Source organism: Eschrichtius robustus, chromosome 1 (assembly GCF_028021215.1).
Source record: "Eschrichtius robustus isolate mEscRob2 chromosome 1, mEscRob2.pri, whole genome shotgun sequence".
NCBI lineage: Eukaryota > Metazoa > Chordata > Mammalia > Artiodactyla > Eschrichtiidae > Eschrichtius > Eschrichtius robustus.
The window spans coordinates 150482413-150499007 of record NC_090824.1 but is presented as its reverse complement, the minus strand read 5'-3'; the positions used below and the strand labels follow the sequence as shown (position 1 = coordinate 150499007).

Here is a 16595-nt window from a genome sequence, read left to right as displayed (position 1 = left end):
CAAGAATATACAATGGAGAAAAGACAGTCTTTTCAGTAAGTGGTGCTGGGAAAACTGTACAGCTACATGTAAAAAAATGAGACAAGAACATTTCCTCACACCATATACAAAAATAAAGTGGAGTAAAGACCTAAATATAAGACCTGAAATCATAAAACTCCTAAAAGAGAACATAGGCAGAACACTCTTTGACAGAAATTGTAGCAATATTTTTTTTGGATCTGTCTCCTCAAGCAAAAGAAGTAAAAGCAAAAATAAACAAATGGGACCTAATTAAACTTAAAAGCTTTTGCACAGCAAAGACAACCATTGACAAAATGAAAGACAACCTATTGAATGGGAGAAAATATTTGCACATGCTATGATCAATAAGGGGTTACTATGCAAAATATATAATCAGCTCACATAACTCAATAACAAAAACAAACAACCCAACTAAAAAATGGGCAGAAGACCTGAATAGACATTTTTCCAAAGAAGACATACAGATGGCTAACATGCACATGAAAAGATGCACATTACTAATCATCAGAAAAATGCATATCAAATACACATGAAATATCACCTCACACCTGTCAGAATGGCTATCATCAGAAAGACCACAAATAACAAATGTTGGCAGGGATGCAGAAAAAAGGGAATCCTTATACATTATTGGTGGGAATAAATTTGTGCAGCCACTATGAAAAGCAGTATGGAGGTTCCTCAAAAAACTAAAAATAGAACTACCATATGATCCAGCAATAATTCCACTCATATATCTGAAGAAAATAAAATAAAATATACATGCACCCAATGTTCATAGCAGCATTATTTACAACAGCCAAGATTTGGAAGCAACCATCAACAGACAAATGTATAAAGAATATGTGAGATATATATATATATATATATATGTATGTATATATATATATATATATATATACATACATATATATATATATATATATATATATATATATGTACACATACACATACAATGGATATTACTCAGCCATAAAAAATAATAAAATTCTGCCATTTGCAATAACATGGATGGACCTAGAGGGTATTATGCCTAGTGAAATAAGTCAGACAAAGACAAATACTGGTTACAACTTACATGTGGAATCTAAAAAAAATAAAAGAATTGAATGAATATAACAAAATGGAATCAGACTCAGAGATATAGAGAACAAACTAATGGTTACCAGTGGAGAGAGGGAAGAGGGGAGGAGTGAGATAGGGGTATGGGGTTAAGAGATACAAACTACTATGTATCAAACAAATAAGCAACAAGGTTATATTGTACACCACAGAGAAATATAGCCATTATTTTGTTATAACTTTAAATGGAGTATATAATCTGTAAAAATATTGAATCACTATGTTGTATACTTGAAACTAGTATAATATTCTAAATCAACTATACTTCAATAAAAAAACAAAAGGAATGAAGGACTGACACATACTACAACATGGATAAACCTCAAAAACATGCTGAGTGAAAGAAGCCAGATGCGAAATACCACATATTGTATGATTCCATTTGCATTAATGTATTAAATGTCCAGAAAAGGCAAATCTATAGAGACAGAAATTTTATTATTGATTGCCTGGGCTGGGGGTAGTAATAAGAAGTGCTTGCAAATGGGCATGAGGTATCTTTTTACAGTGATGGACATTTTCTAAAATTGGAATGTGGTGATAGTTACACAACTCTGTAAATTTTCTAAAAAAATCATTGAGTTATATCCTTAAAGTGAGTGAATTGTATAGTATGTAAATTATACCTTATTAAAGCTGTTAAAAAATAGCTATGAAACCACCATGCAGTTTTATATGTAATTCTGACTTTTATACATCTTATAACTACAAGACTTTCATAAGATAGGGCAGCACTGATTCCCAAAGACAATATGGCAGAGGCTCCAAAAATTTTGAAAATCAATCTTAACATTCTGGCTCTACGAATAGATGGGTCACATGGTATTATTGCCTGACACCTAATAGGCCTCAATAAATGTTTACTGGATGAACAATCAAACCATCTTTATAGTGTGATTTTCCCCCAAATGTATCATCTACCTGATAGATGAAACTCAGTTGATTAGGGCATTTTTTTCTTAAGAAAACTGAAATAAATGAAATGCCGATATCCCCAGGGGAAAAGCTGATAAGAGCTTAGGTAGTCAGGATCAGTTAGGCTATAATGAGGTAAGATACTAACTGTTACATGCTACAGACTCACTTGATTTAGTAGGGTGTGGAGATGGAGGTGGGGAGTGGGAATGTCTGATCCACAGTCTTTCAGAGATCCAGGCTGACCAAGGTTTAACTGTACATCAACAGGAGTCATGGTAGACTAACAGAGATTGAAAAACTGTGTATGGGCTTTTCACTACCATTGCTCTTAAGTGACTCACCTCACTTCTGCTAATATTTCATTTGCTCCCTAACTCCAAAGAGGGCTAGATATCCAGGGGAGTAAATGGAATATTTGGTGAGCATTGCAGTCTACCACATTTGTCATCAGGGGACTTTGTCTCAGGATTCTTTTCCACAGCTAGAGATAACCTCCTTCTCCATCTATCCGATTAAGAACCACTGATCAAGAATTTAGAATAGCAAGACAGATAGATAGCTAGTGGGAACCTGCTGTATAGCACAGGGAGCTCAGCTTGGTGCTCTGTGATGACCTAGATGGGTGGGATGCAGGGGGGGTGTGTGGGTGGGAGGTCCAAGAGGGAGAGGATATATGTATACATATAGCTGAGTCACTTCGTTGTACAGCAGAAACTAACACAACATTGTAAAGCAATTATACTCCAATTAAAAAAAAAAGAATTTAAAATAGATGACCTTCAGGTTCTTTGAAGCAAATTTTGAAGCAGGAGACAAATACCCTGCTTGGTATCCCTGAAGCTTTTTTGGGAGGAGATGGTTCTTGATTCACCTTTTTTTGCCCAACACTGAGGATATCATCTGGTACATGGTAGCAGCTCACTGAGGTATGGAACTGAGTTTTGTCTCAGAGAAACAGATCAGGTGAAAGCCTACAGTCTGAGTACAAATATCTCCCATCTTCCCATGGTGTTCTTCAGTCACAACTTTTTTTTTTTGGTTGAAATTCCTTCAATTCAGTTAAATAGAACCAAGAAACCGTTAAATTCTGAGGGAAAGGGAGCAAGAACTGATGCAATGTAAACAATTACTTTTACTGTTTTATTACACCACAACTAACACCTCATGTAATAAAATTTATATTTGTAGTGCTTAACAAAAAATAAGCTCAATGCTTTAGAAGAATAGAAAGAAATGCATCAAGATTTATGTTATTCAACCATGTGAAGGTATTTGGAGAAAATGTCTTACGAGGCTGTTACCAATCTGCACTCCATTATTTATAGTATTTAGCCCCTTAGCTTCTGGTCTCTGTTCTTGCAATGTCAGTTTTATCTTTTTCAAATATTACCTTTAAAACGCAGGATCAAACTCCTTAATTCTGGCAATTTTGACTTTTCGTGTAACTTCTCATGCTTTTAAAAAATTTTTTTATTATACCAAGGTCCCCAAATGAAGCTTTTGCTGCATCAGAGCTAATTATTCTCTATTCTTTAGGCTTCACATATTTGCTAACAACTCACCCACTACCCGGGATGCCGTTTCATTTCTTTTCTATCTACTGAAAGTTTGCTCATTGCTCAAGCTCAAAATGTGTCTTAACCCTACTGTGAAACTCTCCCTGAATATTTCTGCTCACACTGATCTGAGCACCTGAAGCACCTAGGGTCTACAGCAGTCATCTATGCACCAAAAACTATCCAGAAGTCTTCATTTAAACTTTTTGAGTCTCTTTCTCCCAGCTAGAGTATGAGCTTCTTGAGAGACTGTATTTTATTACTTTATATCCCCATATATGGATTAACAGAGGACCCTCAAGAAATATTTATTGCATACCTACTCTGAGTTAGGCCTTGTAGAGGTATAGATGTGCTACAAGGTATTATATTTACTAGTTGAATTAATGTTTGAAGAATCTTTAAGATGCTATATTTTGGAATTTTTTATTGGGCTGGATTTTTAAAAAATGTTGCTATTTCAAATATGTTTTAATATATATTATCCTCATTTATCAGTACTTCCTGAACTTTTATATTTTAGTTTTAGTGAAAATATCATTTTTGAAAGTATAAATGCTGGATTTCATTTTTGAGAATTTATCCTTACATTCATTACCTACTGATTCTGTTTCAAATACCAATATTATGTTTTCCTTTGTTGTTAGCAGATCTGTCCCTGGATCTCTGAATCTACAAATATACACAAAACTTGGGTCCAAAGATGACGATAATTTTCTCTTATATCTTTTAACAGCTGGATTGTCTATTATGCTAGGTATGACAATATACATACAAAAATATTCATTTCCCTTGATAATTACAATAATATTACTAAGTGTTCCTCTAAATCCATATTAAAGCAACAAAAAACCACAGCTTCTTGGAGTATAAAATAATCTATTATTAATCTTACTACCTTTTTCCCTTTACCATTCAAAAATCCATTGCTAATCTGCGAATAATGTTCTTTCTAAAAACATCCTCTGAAAACTCTCTTCCTGCCACTCTTACATTATGCCAGCATTTTATCTGCTTTTCCTTTGACACTTACTCCTTTAAAACTAGCAAAAAAAAAAAAAAAAAATCAGAAAAGTTTAACTCTTACATCTCTCACTGTGTCGTAAAATCCTTTGTCAATTATCCGATGTGCTTGAGAGGTTGTCCGTTTCTTTTTCGATCGAATTATACAATTGTCTCGGCAGCCTGATTTATCAGTTTGGTCCACGCTGTTTCAGTTTGGTGATTCTTTGTACAGATTGATAACCAGAAAAAGTCTAAAGTAGAGCAATTCCAGACTAAATTGGAGCAGCCTTTTCCCGTAAAGCAACTTAGTACCTCACAAAATTCCAGGGAGAATGAATGATAGAGCATGCACCAATAGGGAGTGGAGAATAGTGTTTTATCTAAGTTTGCAACCCAATCCTTGGGAGCCAGAGGTGGGAATTTTAAAATGGGGTTGTCCTTTCCTTGGAATTTTCTTAAAGTGGTATCGCTGCCTGATGATGTTAAAGTTTGCCAAAGATTGCCCAATCACTAGTTTGTATTAGAGGATTCCCACCCCACCCCCCGCTTTTTTTTTTAAAGACCTTTTTGATGTGGACTTTTTTCTTTTTTTTAAGTCTTTGTTGAATTTGTTATAATATTGCTTCTGTTTTATGTTTTGGTTTTTTGGCCAGGAGGCCTGTGGTATCTTAGCTCCCCCACCAGGGATAGAACCCACACCCCCTGCACTGGAAAGGGAAGTCTTAACCACTGGACCGCCAGGGAAGTCCCGCCCCCTTGTTCTGAGGGAGGCAAAATGTGAAACTGTCACTTGACAAATTTAGAGAACTTTTAAGAGTGGCCATAGGATAATATACTAATACGAAGAATCACATGGCTACTTTTGTGTCAGTTTCAGAGGGCAGAAGTTGTTTTAAGATGATTCATTTTTCATGATCAAATATCAGATGTCAAATTAATGCATTAAAATACTTCATTTTTTAAGAAATGAAAACTAAGAGACTAACATTGATTACTTTTTAAAAATTGTTCTATCTATATAGTGAAGCCTTTTTTGTATGTGTGACTCTTCCGTATTAGGAGCAAATATGTATTATTTGGGTTGATGTTTAATAACCGAAAGATTTTTGTTTTTACATAAACTGAAGATTTCCTCATTTTAAGTCTAGCAAAAAAGTTCTAAGTACTACAAATTCTTAAGTATTTGGAAACCTGTATAAAAGGTCTTAGAAGTACATGACATATACCATCCATATACTTCAGTAACTTCTGAAGACCAGGTTTACTAAATAGATCATTGGTAAGTATTTCATTATAACTCATACTTTGTTTTGAGATAGGTCTTATTTTTATTTAATATAACTCTGCTTTCTAGGTTATTTACCTCTAACAAGTAATTAAATAAACCACCGTAAATCTATAAAGTCAGGATATCTTGACAATGAACTGCTACATTATAATCAACATCAAGCTTGCCAAAGAACAATAAATAACAGTAGTTCCATGAGAGGAAATTTTTTAAAAACTTCATTTCAGAAGAAAAGTTGTCTTGTTAACAAGCAAGGTGCTTAAAAAAATTTTTTTTTTGCTGTTCCTTAACAACGCTTTGATTTTTTTTTCTTTTTACCATCATAAAGGTCTCTTCCTTTGATGACTCTGCTGACATAGGAAATTCTGTCTTGAAGAAATATTTATTGATGGCCTACTCAGTCATGCTAGGAACTGCCAGAATATTTAACTTACAAAGTTGTTATTGTCGTTTTAACGATTGTTTCTCACAGCAGACCTACGGTATTTCAAGAGCAGAGACTAGGTTACTGCCTCACGCTTGGAACGAACCTGCCAGCGCGCAGTGACTTCTTTTATACTGGGCTTAAGCTCACTACTTGATTACTAACCTTGGCCATATTACATAAACCTACCTGACCTAAGTTTTTCATCCGTCATACGAGTATAGTAATAGTACCTGTGTCATAGGATTGTTGTGAGGGTTGAGATAACGTATGCACTGATCTCAGAACGCTGCCTGGTATACAGTAAAGCGACTGGGTGTTATTACTGTTGTAATTTCTCAACGTATGCATTGAATGAGAGGACGAGTGCATCAGTGAATGCATGAATGAAAGAACTGATCAGTTACTGACGGTCCCTGAGGCTGGAGCCGGCTAAACTACCCCCTCCAAATTCTGAGCAAAAAGCTGATCTCAACAGCACACCCGGAAGCCGGAGCCGGAAGCAAAGACAGAGCCGGGGGCGGGGCCAAGTCGCGGAGAAGCCACATTCTTGGCCAATAGGCACATCGCTTGGAAAACAAGCCTCTCGTGCAATCTATCGTAAAAACCGCGAGAACGGTGGAGCATTATCGCGAGGTTCCGTCTTCCTCTCCTCCGCTCTGTCTTCCCCCAACCCTCTGAAGTGAGGGTTCCGCCCCGTCCCGCCCCCCGTCGTCCGCGCCCCGCCCCGTCCCCTCCCGGCGCCCCGCCCCGCCCGCCGAGTCCCGGCTTGCCGTCCAGCACCCCTGCGCCCGGGAGCGCTGGCTTCGCTGGTCGAGGTGAGTGTAGCACTTTGCCGTTCCGGGTGGCTCACGTAGCAAGGGCCTCTGGCCCGACCCCCGGCCCTGAGGCTGGGTCTGGCAGAAGCGTCCGGGCTGCAGCGAGTGGACCCCGGCCCGAGCGGGCCCGTCTGGGCCTCGGGTCGCCACAGCTGCCGGGCCCTCCTCGCCCTCGGTGGTCGGAGAATCTCGATATGGGGTCTGTGAAATCCCTGCCACTGGGCTCACTGCTTCCAAACTCTAACGACCAGAGTGTTTCGTTAACTCGGGCAAAACGGCATGTGTTTTGCCTAAGACTTCTGCCAGCCTTCTTTTCAGTACTGAGAAAATAACCTTTAACAAATGCTTTTAATGTGCGTGTTTTAATTCATTAATCTACAATATTAGGAAATTGGAGTGGGTATTCCACTGAATTAAGTACGGAAGTCAATCTAAGGGACTCCTTTCCCTTAAAACACACCTGTTTTAAAATGTGTGGAATTTTCTTAAGATGGAAAGGTTAGTTTGCTTTAAATAGTAATGGAGTGGATTGGTGTTTATCTGTCAGAAAACTGTTATGCAGGTGCAGTTGTGTACAGCTAATATTAAGTATACCATTTGCTTTTAATTGTAGATAAGAGGTAGTGAAGGGAATATGTATAAGAAAATTATCCTGGTAAAGGTTGTGCATTGCCAGTGAATGCATACGGAAAACCATCATCATTATTTATTATTGGAAGCTTTCAGATTTCATTTGTGTAGATTTCATCTCCCAAACTGCCTTCCTAGCAAGACGCATTTTAACAGAGTGTAATGGCGTTTTAAGGGCAACCAATCCCACCCATCAGGATTCAGCAGGATTCGAAGGAAAGCCATCAGGTTACACTGTATTCTCTTATTGGATCTTCCCATCAGGGAGTGTGGGTTTTGCTTTGTAGTCTTAAATTTGTATAAGCTTTGCCTACCGCTTAAATAATAATAAGAAGAAGCAGAGGCCCCACTGAAGTTCATGAAAGTCTGCCTTGTAGAGCAGTGCACAGGCTTTGGAGTTGAACACCTGGGTTGGTATTCTGGCAAGTTACCCTCTGAGAAACTCAGTTTCCTCATCTATAAAATAGGCTAAATAATGTCTATTGCAGTGCAGAGTTTTAAGGATTGAGAGATCTTTATTGCACATAGCACGCACTCAGCATATAGTATCTACAAGCTGACCTTAGATCAGAGGTGAAAAAAAACTACCTTGCAATATTACTCACATGTCCTACTGTCAGCTGTTCATCAGCTGTTTGAGGGCCTGCTTTGTGCTAGAGGCAGGTATACAAATGTAAAGAAAACAGCAAGGTCTCTGCCCTCAGGAGCTTACGGTACAGTCTCTTGGCTAGATTGACGATAGATAGATACACCAATAAATATATAGATTACAAATTGTGAAGAGTCCTACAAAGAAAGAGTAAGAGAGAAGACTTTAGCTTGGGATGGGGAAGTGATTTTTACGTTGAAACCTGAAGGGCGTTGGGACAGTGCTTTCAAAGGCTAAAGGAGAGCAGGAAGTGGTGTGAAGAAGAGTTTAGCACTTTCAAACACTAGAAAAGCCCAGGAGTTTGGTGAGAAGCCAGGGAGGGTGCTGCCAGGCTGGAGAAGTGGGTGGGGCCAGATTGTGAAGAGCCCTCAATACTTGGTAAGTTTAATTTTTCTTAAAAAACTTTTGAAGGGTTTATTTAGAATGCATGTGACTAGGGAGCAAGTTTACCTGAGAAAGAGAGGGAGACATAGTTGGATTTACTTTTTTAAAGGCTCCCAGCTAAGCGATTAATGTATTGCAAAGTGACTCGAGTGGACACAGGGAGACCAGTAATACATATGGCAAGGCAGGAGATGACAGTGGCTTTCCATTTGGGCAGATGGAGAGATGTGGATAGATTTGAGGTGTATTTTGGAGATGGAAACCATAAGCCTTGTGATAGATTGGAGGTGGTGGAGGAATCATTCATGACTTCCGGCTTTCCTGGTGGTTAGAACGACTGGGGAAGATTTGGATTGGTGATGAATATCAAAAACTCTTTTTGAATGTGTTAAGTTTGAGATGCTTGTGAGACATCTAAATGGCTTCTAGTTTACTATTTCAGTGAATAATTACCCAGAAAGCTTCCCTTTCTAAATACAATCAACGATGTTATTTCTAGCCTAGTTCCCCTTGCTTTACAGGGAGAGAATTAAGATGTGGAAAGATTGAGTATCTTGTTCAAAGTCAAGTAATATGTCTCATAAAAATAGGTAAGTGAGTAGCTAGTATAAATACGGGAAGGTACTGGACTCTCGTGTTGCATTGGGGATATAATTGAATACTCCATATTCTCTGACCTTTTATATAAAATAGCAAATACTTTCTTATTAGTTGGGAATTAAGAGTTTGGAAATAATAGAAAATAACCAAGAAGTTAGAAAACTCTGCTTATTGAAAGCTTATGATACTGCATTTTGTACTAACTTGGTATTAATTCCCAGTGAAAATAGTTTTTCTTAAGAAAAAACATTTTCTTTGAAAGGTACTTCTCTTTGGAGAGTTTGAGAAAGGGTGCCCAGGAAAACCAGAGTAGAATCTTTGAACAAAGCTCAACTTGTTTTTAGTGTTTTAGCATTTTCTTAGTATCCTGTGGAATCCTGTCAGTCTGTGTGTATAAAGACTTCAGGCTTAGAAATCCTCTGGACACCCTTCCCCAGCCCAAGAAAAAAAAATCCTTGTTCCCTTATGAGCTGTTTGACCTTGGACAAATTATTGAATCTCTGAGTTTGTTTCTTCTTGTGGTAAGTGATGTGAAGTTTGTTTCTGCCCTGTGCCTAGTTGATAAGATGGGAAATGTTATTTCTCTTCCTATCCTTGTCAATTTGGAGCTAGAAAGGAATTTAATCTGTTCTGGGTTCTGGCCCTTACCAATAAATTGCTGTCTCCATTTTATGTTAGGCAACTAAGGCCCAGAAAGATTGTAATAGAAAAGTACAGGATTCTTATTTCCTAGTGCAGTATTTCTTCTTTCATTGAAATAATTAAGTAAAACTCTGTGTTCCCAGGCCTGTTTCTTTGCTACTTTTGATCATCTGCAAAGCTAAGAAGAAAGAAAGAAAAGAGAATAAAGAGATAAAAGAAAGAAAATATTAGAATATAGGACAATATTTAGATAGTAAGAAGTGAAGAAAATGAAGCTGTAAGTGGTCTAGTTATATTTTATATTATATACATTTAAATATATATATTTTTAAAAATTTGTTTGGACTTTATCTTTTTTTAAAATTAATTAATTAATTAATTTAACTTATGGCTGTGTTGGGTCTTCGTTTCTGTGCGAGGGCTTTCTCTAGTTGTGGCAAGCGGGGGCCACTCTTCATCGCGGTGCGCGGGCCTCCCACTATCGCGGCCCCTCCTGTTGCGGGGCACAGGCTCCAGACGCGCAGGCTCAGTAATTGTGGCTCATGGGCCCAGTTGCTCCGTGGCATGTGGGATCTTCCCAGACCAGACCTCGAACCCGTGTCCCCTGCATTGGCAGGCAGATTCTCAACCACTGTGCCACTAGGGAAGCCCACATTTAAATATTTTAAAAATGTTTTAAGCTAAAGACAAAATGAGGTAGTTCAAGAAGGAAATGGGTTTGCTGTGTCTAATTTTTTAAGCTCTTTGTTTGGTTGCATGTTATGAAACTGGTCTCTGTTCTGTTAGATAGGGATTCCTATCTCAAGTTCAAGAACTACTTTTTTCAAATAGGACTATTTCTACTAAGTAGTAAATATTGCTTAAATAGTGAGAGTATTTTTATTAAATAGTTATTCATTTTAATCTCCTTCTAAATATGTGTGAAAATTTAGTTTTCTTATAAAAGAAAAATATAGGAATGGATGTATAACTCTCTTTTTAATATCTGCAAATAGCTATATATGCTGACTGGTTTATCTGGCAACGTTTGTTAGCAGTATCATAATTTCCCATTTTTTTGTTCTCTTTAGAAATGGACCAATTTTGACAAGATGTAGTGCTGCAGTGTGCCTGATGGGATATGTTCAGTCATGGCATCTGAACTTTGTAAGACGATCTCTGTGGCAAGGCTGGAAAAGCACAAGAATTTGTTCTTAAATTATAGGAATCTGCAGCATTTCCCATTGGAGTTACTAAAAGATGAGGGACTACAGTACTTGGAGAGACTCTACATGAAAAGGAACTCCCTTACAACCTTGGTACAGTATTATGTTGCATTAAAAAAAAAGTCATTTATAATGTGGTCCTGACCAAGATATATTTTATATATCTTAAGATATTCAGACCAAGATTTATATCCCCTCTTGTTGTATAAACAGGTAATAAAAGTACACATACAGGGGCTTCTCATTACATGAGAATTCACTATCCAAGTTCTTGCAGTTATGAAGTTTTAAGAGTCGTGTAGGAAAGCAAAATATTCACTAATATACCACTTATAAAATTAGTCCCACACACTACTACATATAAGATAGGTAACCAGCAAGGACCTACTGTATAGCACAGGGAATTCTACTCAATATTCTGTGATAAGCTATCTAAGAAAAGAATCTGAAGAAGAATGAATACATGTATCAATATATGTACAACTGAATCACTTCGCTATACACCTGAAACTAACACAACATTGTAAATCAACTATACTCCAATAACATAAAAAAAAAAATTAGTCCCTATTCAGAAACCCCTCTTCACTTAGCCTGTGCATCTCTCTGGGCCTGTGCTTTCTTTGTGTGTTAAGATTCTTAGATGATTTATGGATGTTACAGTACCCAACAGACCAGTTAAAAAGTAAAGAAGAGAAAGACCAACAAGGATGACTTTGATTTAGACGTATTTAAAAAGGGAATGATTTGAAGATTAAAATATTAAGACAGGCATTAGGAGGCTTGATGTAGCCTTTGAGTGTTTTGAAAAAAACCCAAAACCAAAAAACCTTCTTTATGATTGCACTGTGAAAATCAGATGACTTTGAATTGGGCTGTCATCCAATTTGTTGGAAAAATTTTTGCCACAAAAGCCAACATTTGATTCACTCTTTTTATGTTCTAAGAATAAGCACATAGTTATCATTATAACCTAAATTTTATTACATATGAGATTAAAAATCTAAAATATTTTTCAAGAGAGTGTGCCTGTCAAACTTTTTATTCCCACTGTTTATCATGATATTTGGTCTCTGTTTTTTGGCTTTTTTTTTTTTTGGTCTCTGTTTTAAATGGATTTTGCTTTATGTGGCCTTTTCTGATTATCACTGAACCTCATTTAGATCTTACACTTTGAATTCTAGTTCTTTTCCACTTTAGATGATTTATGCATTCTTGTTGTTTCTTTGTGAACAGACCCATTTTTCATTCCCTTCTCTGAAAGTATCTGAGTATCTGAAAATATGCCTTACTGGCTTCATATATATGGAGTGTTTTTCTGGAAAAGTTTTAGTTAGTCTGTGCAAAATACCTACAATGTGTAGAAAGCATTATCAAATTTGTTTATCTCTGTTGTCTCTGAAAGTAAGTGCAAGTATATCTTTTATTTTTAGTGTTTGACATATTTGTGTATATATTATTTTGCATGCCTAATTAGATTTTTTTAAATTAGATTTTTCACTTTTCAAACTTTAATAATCTGTATATAGTTATATTAATCCTTTTTGCGAGATCATCATTGCATGAAGTGAAACCGTATTTACCTAGTGTTTTTCCGCCCTCTGGAGAAGTGGTGTAAGAAATAATTTGTCAAGGATTACAGCCCACATTTTCTCATGTTTGTTGTTGATGTACAAAGAAAAGGTTGTGAGTGGATTACTTCTCAACCATCAGTTATAGTCCACGGGTAGAAGAAATTGGCCTTTGCTTATAAATGTTACAATGAACTTTTGGTTTTGTGGCCGTTTCTTGGCTGCAGTTTTCTATTTATGAAAATATTTGAGTATCTACTATACAATTTTAACTGATATAATGGCTCCCAAGCATACATTTCAAGTTCATGCTTTGCCACCTTTTTAGTCACTGAAGATTAAATTGTTGCATATGTTTATAATGGTAGGTGTATATATTTTATTTTAATGCTTTCTCTTAGCTGGAACATTTGATTCCTTTGTATCAAAGAGCTTTTTAAACTGTAAAGTGCCATACAGATACCGGGATGGTGGGAATGGTAGCAAGCATACCATTCCGTGACTACACTGAGTATAAGACAGCTTACTTATATCCAGCATAGTCTGAGAATGGCATACTGCACAGGTTTTCAAAGCTGATGAAACAGTACTTGCCCTTGAGTGCTCCAAACTAGTGACTGCAGGCTTTTAGAATGTTTGCTGGTGTTATTGATAAAGTATATTTCCTATAGAAATAATAGAGATTTAGTATGTAAAATTTGACTTAAACTGCAATACTGTCCAAAGGAAAAAAACACATTATTGGAAGCATATACTATCTCAAACATATTATGAGTTAATTGGCCTTTTTTTTTTTTTTTAAGAGAAGCTTGGGAACCTGCCAATTATTTCCATTTCCACATTGTTTTATTATTTCTTATTAACATTGTTTTATTGTGTTTAAATGTCTTCTCCTCAGCATTCCCCTTCTCCCCTCTTCGTATGAAGCGTCCTGGTGAGGAGTCACTAATGCCTGACTTCTGTCCTTCCTTTTTCCCTTCAAGCTGCTCAGTATTGCACTATGGTTTATATTTGTAGGATGATTGTATGTCAGATGCTTAGAACTTGGAGAATGCCCATATTAAAAATAAAGCACAGGGAAAAGCCTTTTTTATATACAAAAGAATAAACTGTTCATATTTTACATATAAAAATATGTGCCCTTATAGCAACCAACATAAGAAATATATGGAAAGTAGTAGTTTCTCTTTCTATTCCTCCAATTCTGTGCTTTGGAATAACCAGTGTTAATAGTTTGGTTTTGTCCTTCCACTCCTTTGCTTGTGTTTATGTAATTATGTACTCTGTATTTTTTTCCCTTTTTAAACAACAAAAGGGAATCATACTCTACATATTTCTCTGCAGATTTCTCTCTTCACTTCATTCTCATTCCACTAAATTCTAGGCCAAGAAATATATATACATCCTTGTATTTAGGATCAGGTCTCAAAAGTAGGATTGCTGGGTCAAAGGGTAGGAACATTTTATATTTTAAAATACTTTTTAGCAGTATTTCATTATACAGTATTACCACTTATTTGTATAACTGAAAAGTCTTAAAACTGTTTAAAATATAATGAATCAATTTATATAGGAATCCAGTTATATAATTAATAGGTGAATAAGAAGTAGTTAGGAAACATTAAGATTTTGGTTCCTAACATTTATCTTAGAAAATGATTTAAAGAATTTTTCTATAATTATTTTAAATACAGTTCAAGAATTATTAAGTCTCTGACCTTTGTGGTAGTTTGAAGTTAATAAGAGAATAGGAGATACAGGTTCTGTATTTGATAGGCATCCACATAGTTGTTGAATGAATAAATAAAAGAATATAAAGTAGAAGAGGATAAGGTCTATAGTACAAGTATAACAGTTCCAGACTGAGAGTCTTTGAGGGCAGGGACTCTGTGTTAAATTCTGTATCCCCAGTGCCTGGCTACTGTCTAACATTTGTAGGACACATAATCTAATTCTGTGTAGCAGGATTGTAAAAGATTTTTTAAGGAAGGTGCTATTTGCATTCACCCTGAAGAATGAGTTTGTCAGGAGCTTGGGAGGAAAACTATCATTCATTCATTCAACATGTATTTATTGAGTACTTTCTGTGTATCCAGTACTCTACAAGGCACTGGCATAGATACATCATGGAACAAATTCTTACTCTCATGGAATTTTTGTTTCTTGACATCCCAAGCTGAAGAAAAACATGTGAACTGAGATTCAGTGGCAGAAGATTAGGATCAATATTTGTCCAAAGACTTTAGTGACAAAGTGATGGTGACTATGATGGTGACTATGTTAGAAGCTCTGGAGAGCAGAATGCAAGTTTGAGGGGTTAATTGGTGAGAAGGAGATGAAAAAATAGATAACAAGGTAGATGGGTCTTCAGGTTTGGTTTTGATATGGAAAAGCGGTCATAGCTGGAGGGGTCTTGACAAAAAAGGAGAATTTTTTCTTCTTTCTCCTTTTTTCTTTCCTGTTCACCCCTCTTCTCTTTTCTAAGAGGAAAGAGTTGAGCCTGTGTAAATGCTGATGGGAAATCTCCATTAGAGAGGAGTTGAAGATTCAGAAATAAGGAACAATTAAAAGTTCAAGATTCCTAAGAAGGTAGGAAAGGATGTGCTCCAGAGCACAATTGGAGGGAAGGACTTTAGAACTAGTATCCCCCTTCCCGCTTTAACAAGAGAAAGAAAGGATAGGTGCAAAGGAAGATTCAGATTGTGGGGGAGAGAGTTCTTGTCTGGTGACTACCAGGCAAGGCCAGCTGCTTAGGGAGTGAAGATTTGTGGAGAGTGCAGGTTTGAAATTATTGTTGCGAAGAGTCACAGCAGTTTGGTTAGAGAAAGGTAGTAGAATCATTGGCATTATTCAGCAAGCAGTTGATGGCTAGGTTTATGGTGGAACCATCTGCTTGTTTAGGGAGTTTTCTCCTGCAGTTCTCAGATGTCTGAGGTATGAAGAAGTTGGGATGTCGCATTTATGCAGGCTTAGGTTTTTGCCAGGTATAGAGGGACTAAGGAGGTTTAGGATTTTGGCAAGAGTGATTAAAATGATGGGACATGGAGTCTGAGGTGGATTGGAGGCAAAGGAAGAAAGGAGTGAGTGAATAGGGAAAATGGAGAGGGTCCAAAGGATCCATTGATGTTGAAGACTTATTATACTGGGCATGATTGAGTAAGCCATCTGGGAGGATGGGATATTATAGTTGTGGAGAGAGACATCAGTCATGGAGAAGTTTCAGATGATGACAGGATATGAGTGTGCAGGCTGGAGGGGGCTGAGGTAGAGCCTACCTTGTCCCCTTGCACCCTAATCCCCACACCCCCTCCCTGCAAATAGCTGGGGTCTTTGTAAGAGTTAGAGAAGGAATGAAACATGGAAGCAGGAATTAGCAGTGGAAGCATTTGAGTTCTGCAGTCCCAACAAGAGAGTGTTTTATTGTTTGGTAGCACAACTTAGTACTAGGAAGTAATAGACCAAGATCCTATGTGCTTAACCTCTTTGGATCTCAGTTCCTTCATTTATAAAATAAAAGGCCACAAGCGACTTGGAGGGGAAAAGAAAAGAACTCAACTTGGAAGCAAAATCACTTAATGGATCTGCCAGCTTCTCTTAATGAGTGTAGTAGGCAGCAGGCCTTCCTGGGGACGTGGAAGAGTGACCTCCCCAAATACTGATGGAGCCCTCATCTCACCTGTTGACAATTTTATTTATAAATATGAATGGATAAGAAAGAGGCATCTAAATTTTAGTGAAAGAAGGGAGTTTGGCTTATGG

General features: G+C 36.9%; 2 protein-coding genes across 5 annotated transcripts in view; one reads left to right on the top strand and one right to left on the bottom strand.

The window, feature by feature from the left end:
* Positions 1-4942, bottom strand: part of TTC23 (tetratricopeptide repeat domain 23) — a 114733-nt gene extending 109791 nt beyond the window's left edge. For 2 of the 3 annotated variants that reach the window (XM_068556946.1, XM_068556937.1), the window contains exon 1: positions 4708-4942. The gene's annotated coding sequence lies outside the window, so the exon portion shown is untranslated. The remainder of the gene's footprint in view (positions 1-4707) is intronic. The other variant, XM_068556968.1, reaches the window with a different exon arrangement.
* Positions 4943-7054: 2112 nt separating this feature from the next.
* Positions 7055-16595, top strand: part of LRRC28 (leucine rich repeat containing 28) — a 174164-nt gene continuing 164623 nt past the window's right edge. Inside the window, exons 1-2 of one of the 2 annotated variants that reach the window (XM_068556913.1) lie at positions 7055-7155; positions 11131-11358. In XM_068556913.1, the coding sequence (XP_068413014.1) occupies positions 11191-11358 (168 nt within the window). In that variant the 5' untranslated portion in view covers positions 7055-7155; positions 11131-11190. Of the gene's footprint in view, positions 7156-9387; positions 9409-11130; positions 11359-16595 lie in introns of those variants that run through there. The other variant, XM_068556923.1, reaches the window with a different exon arrangement.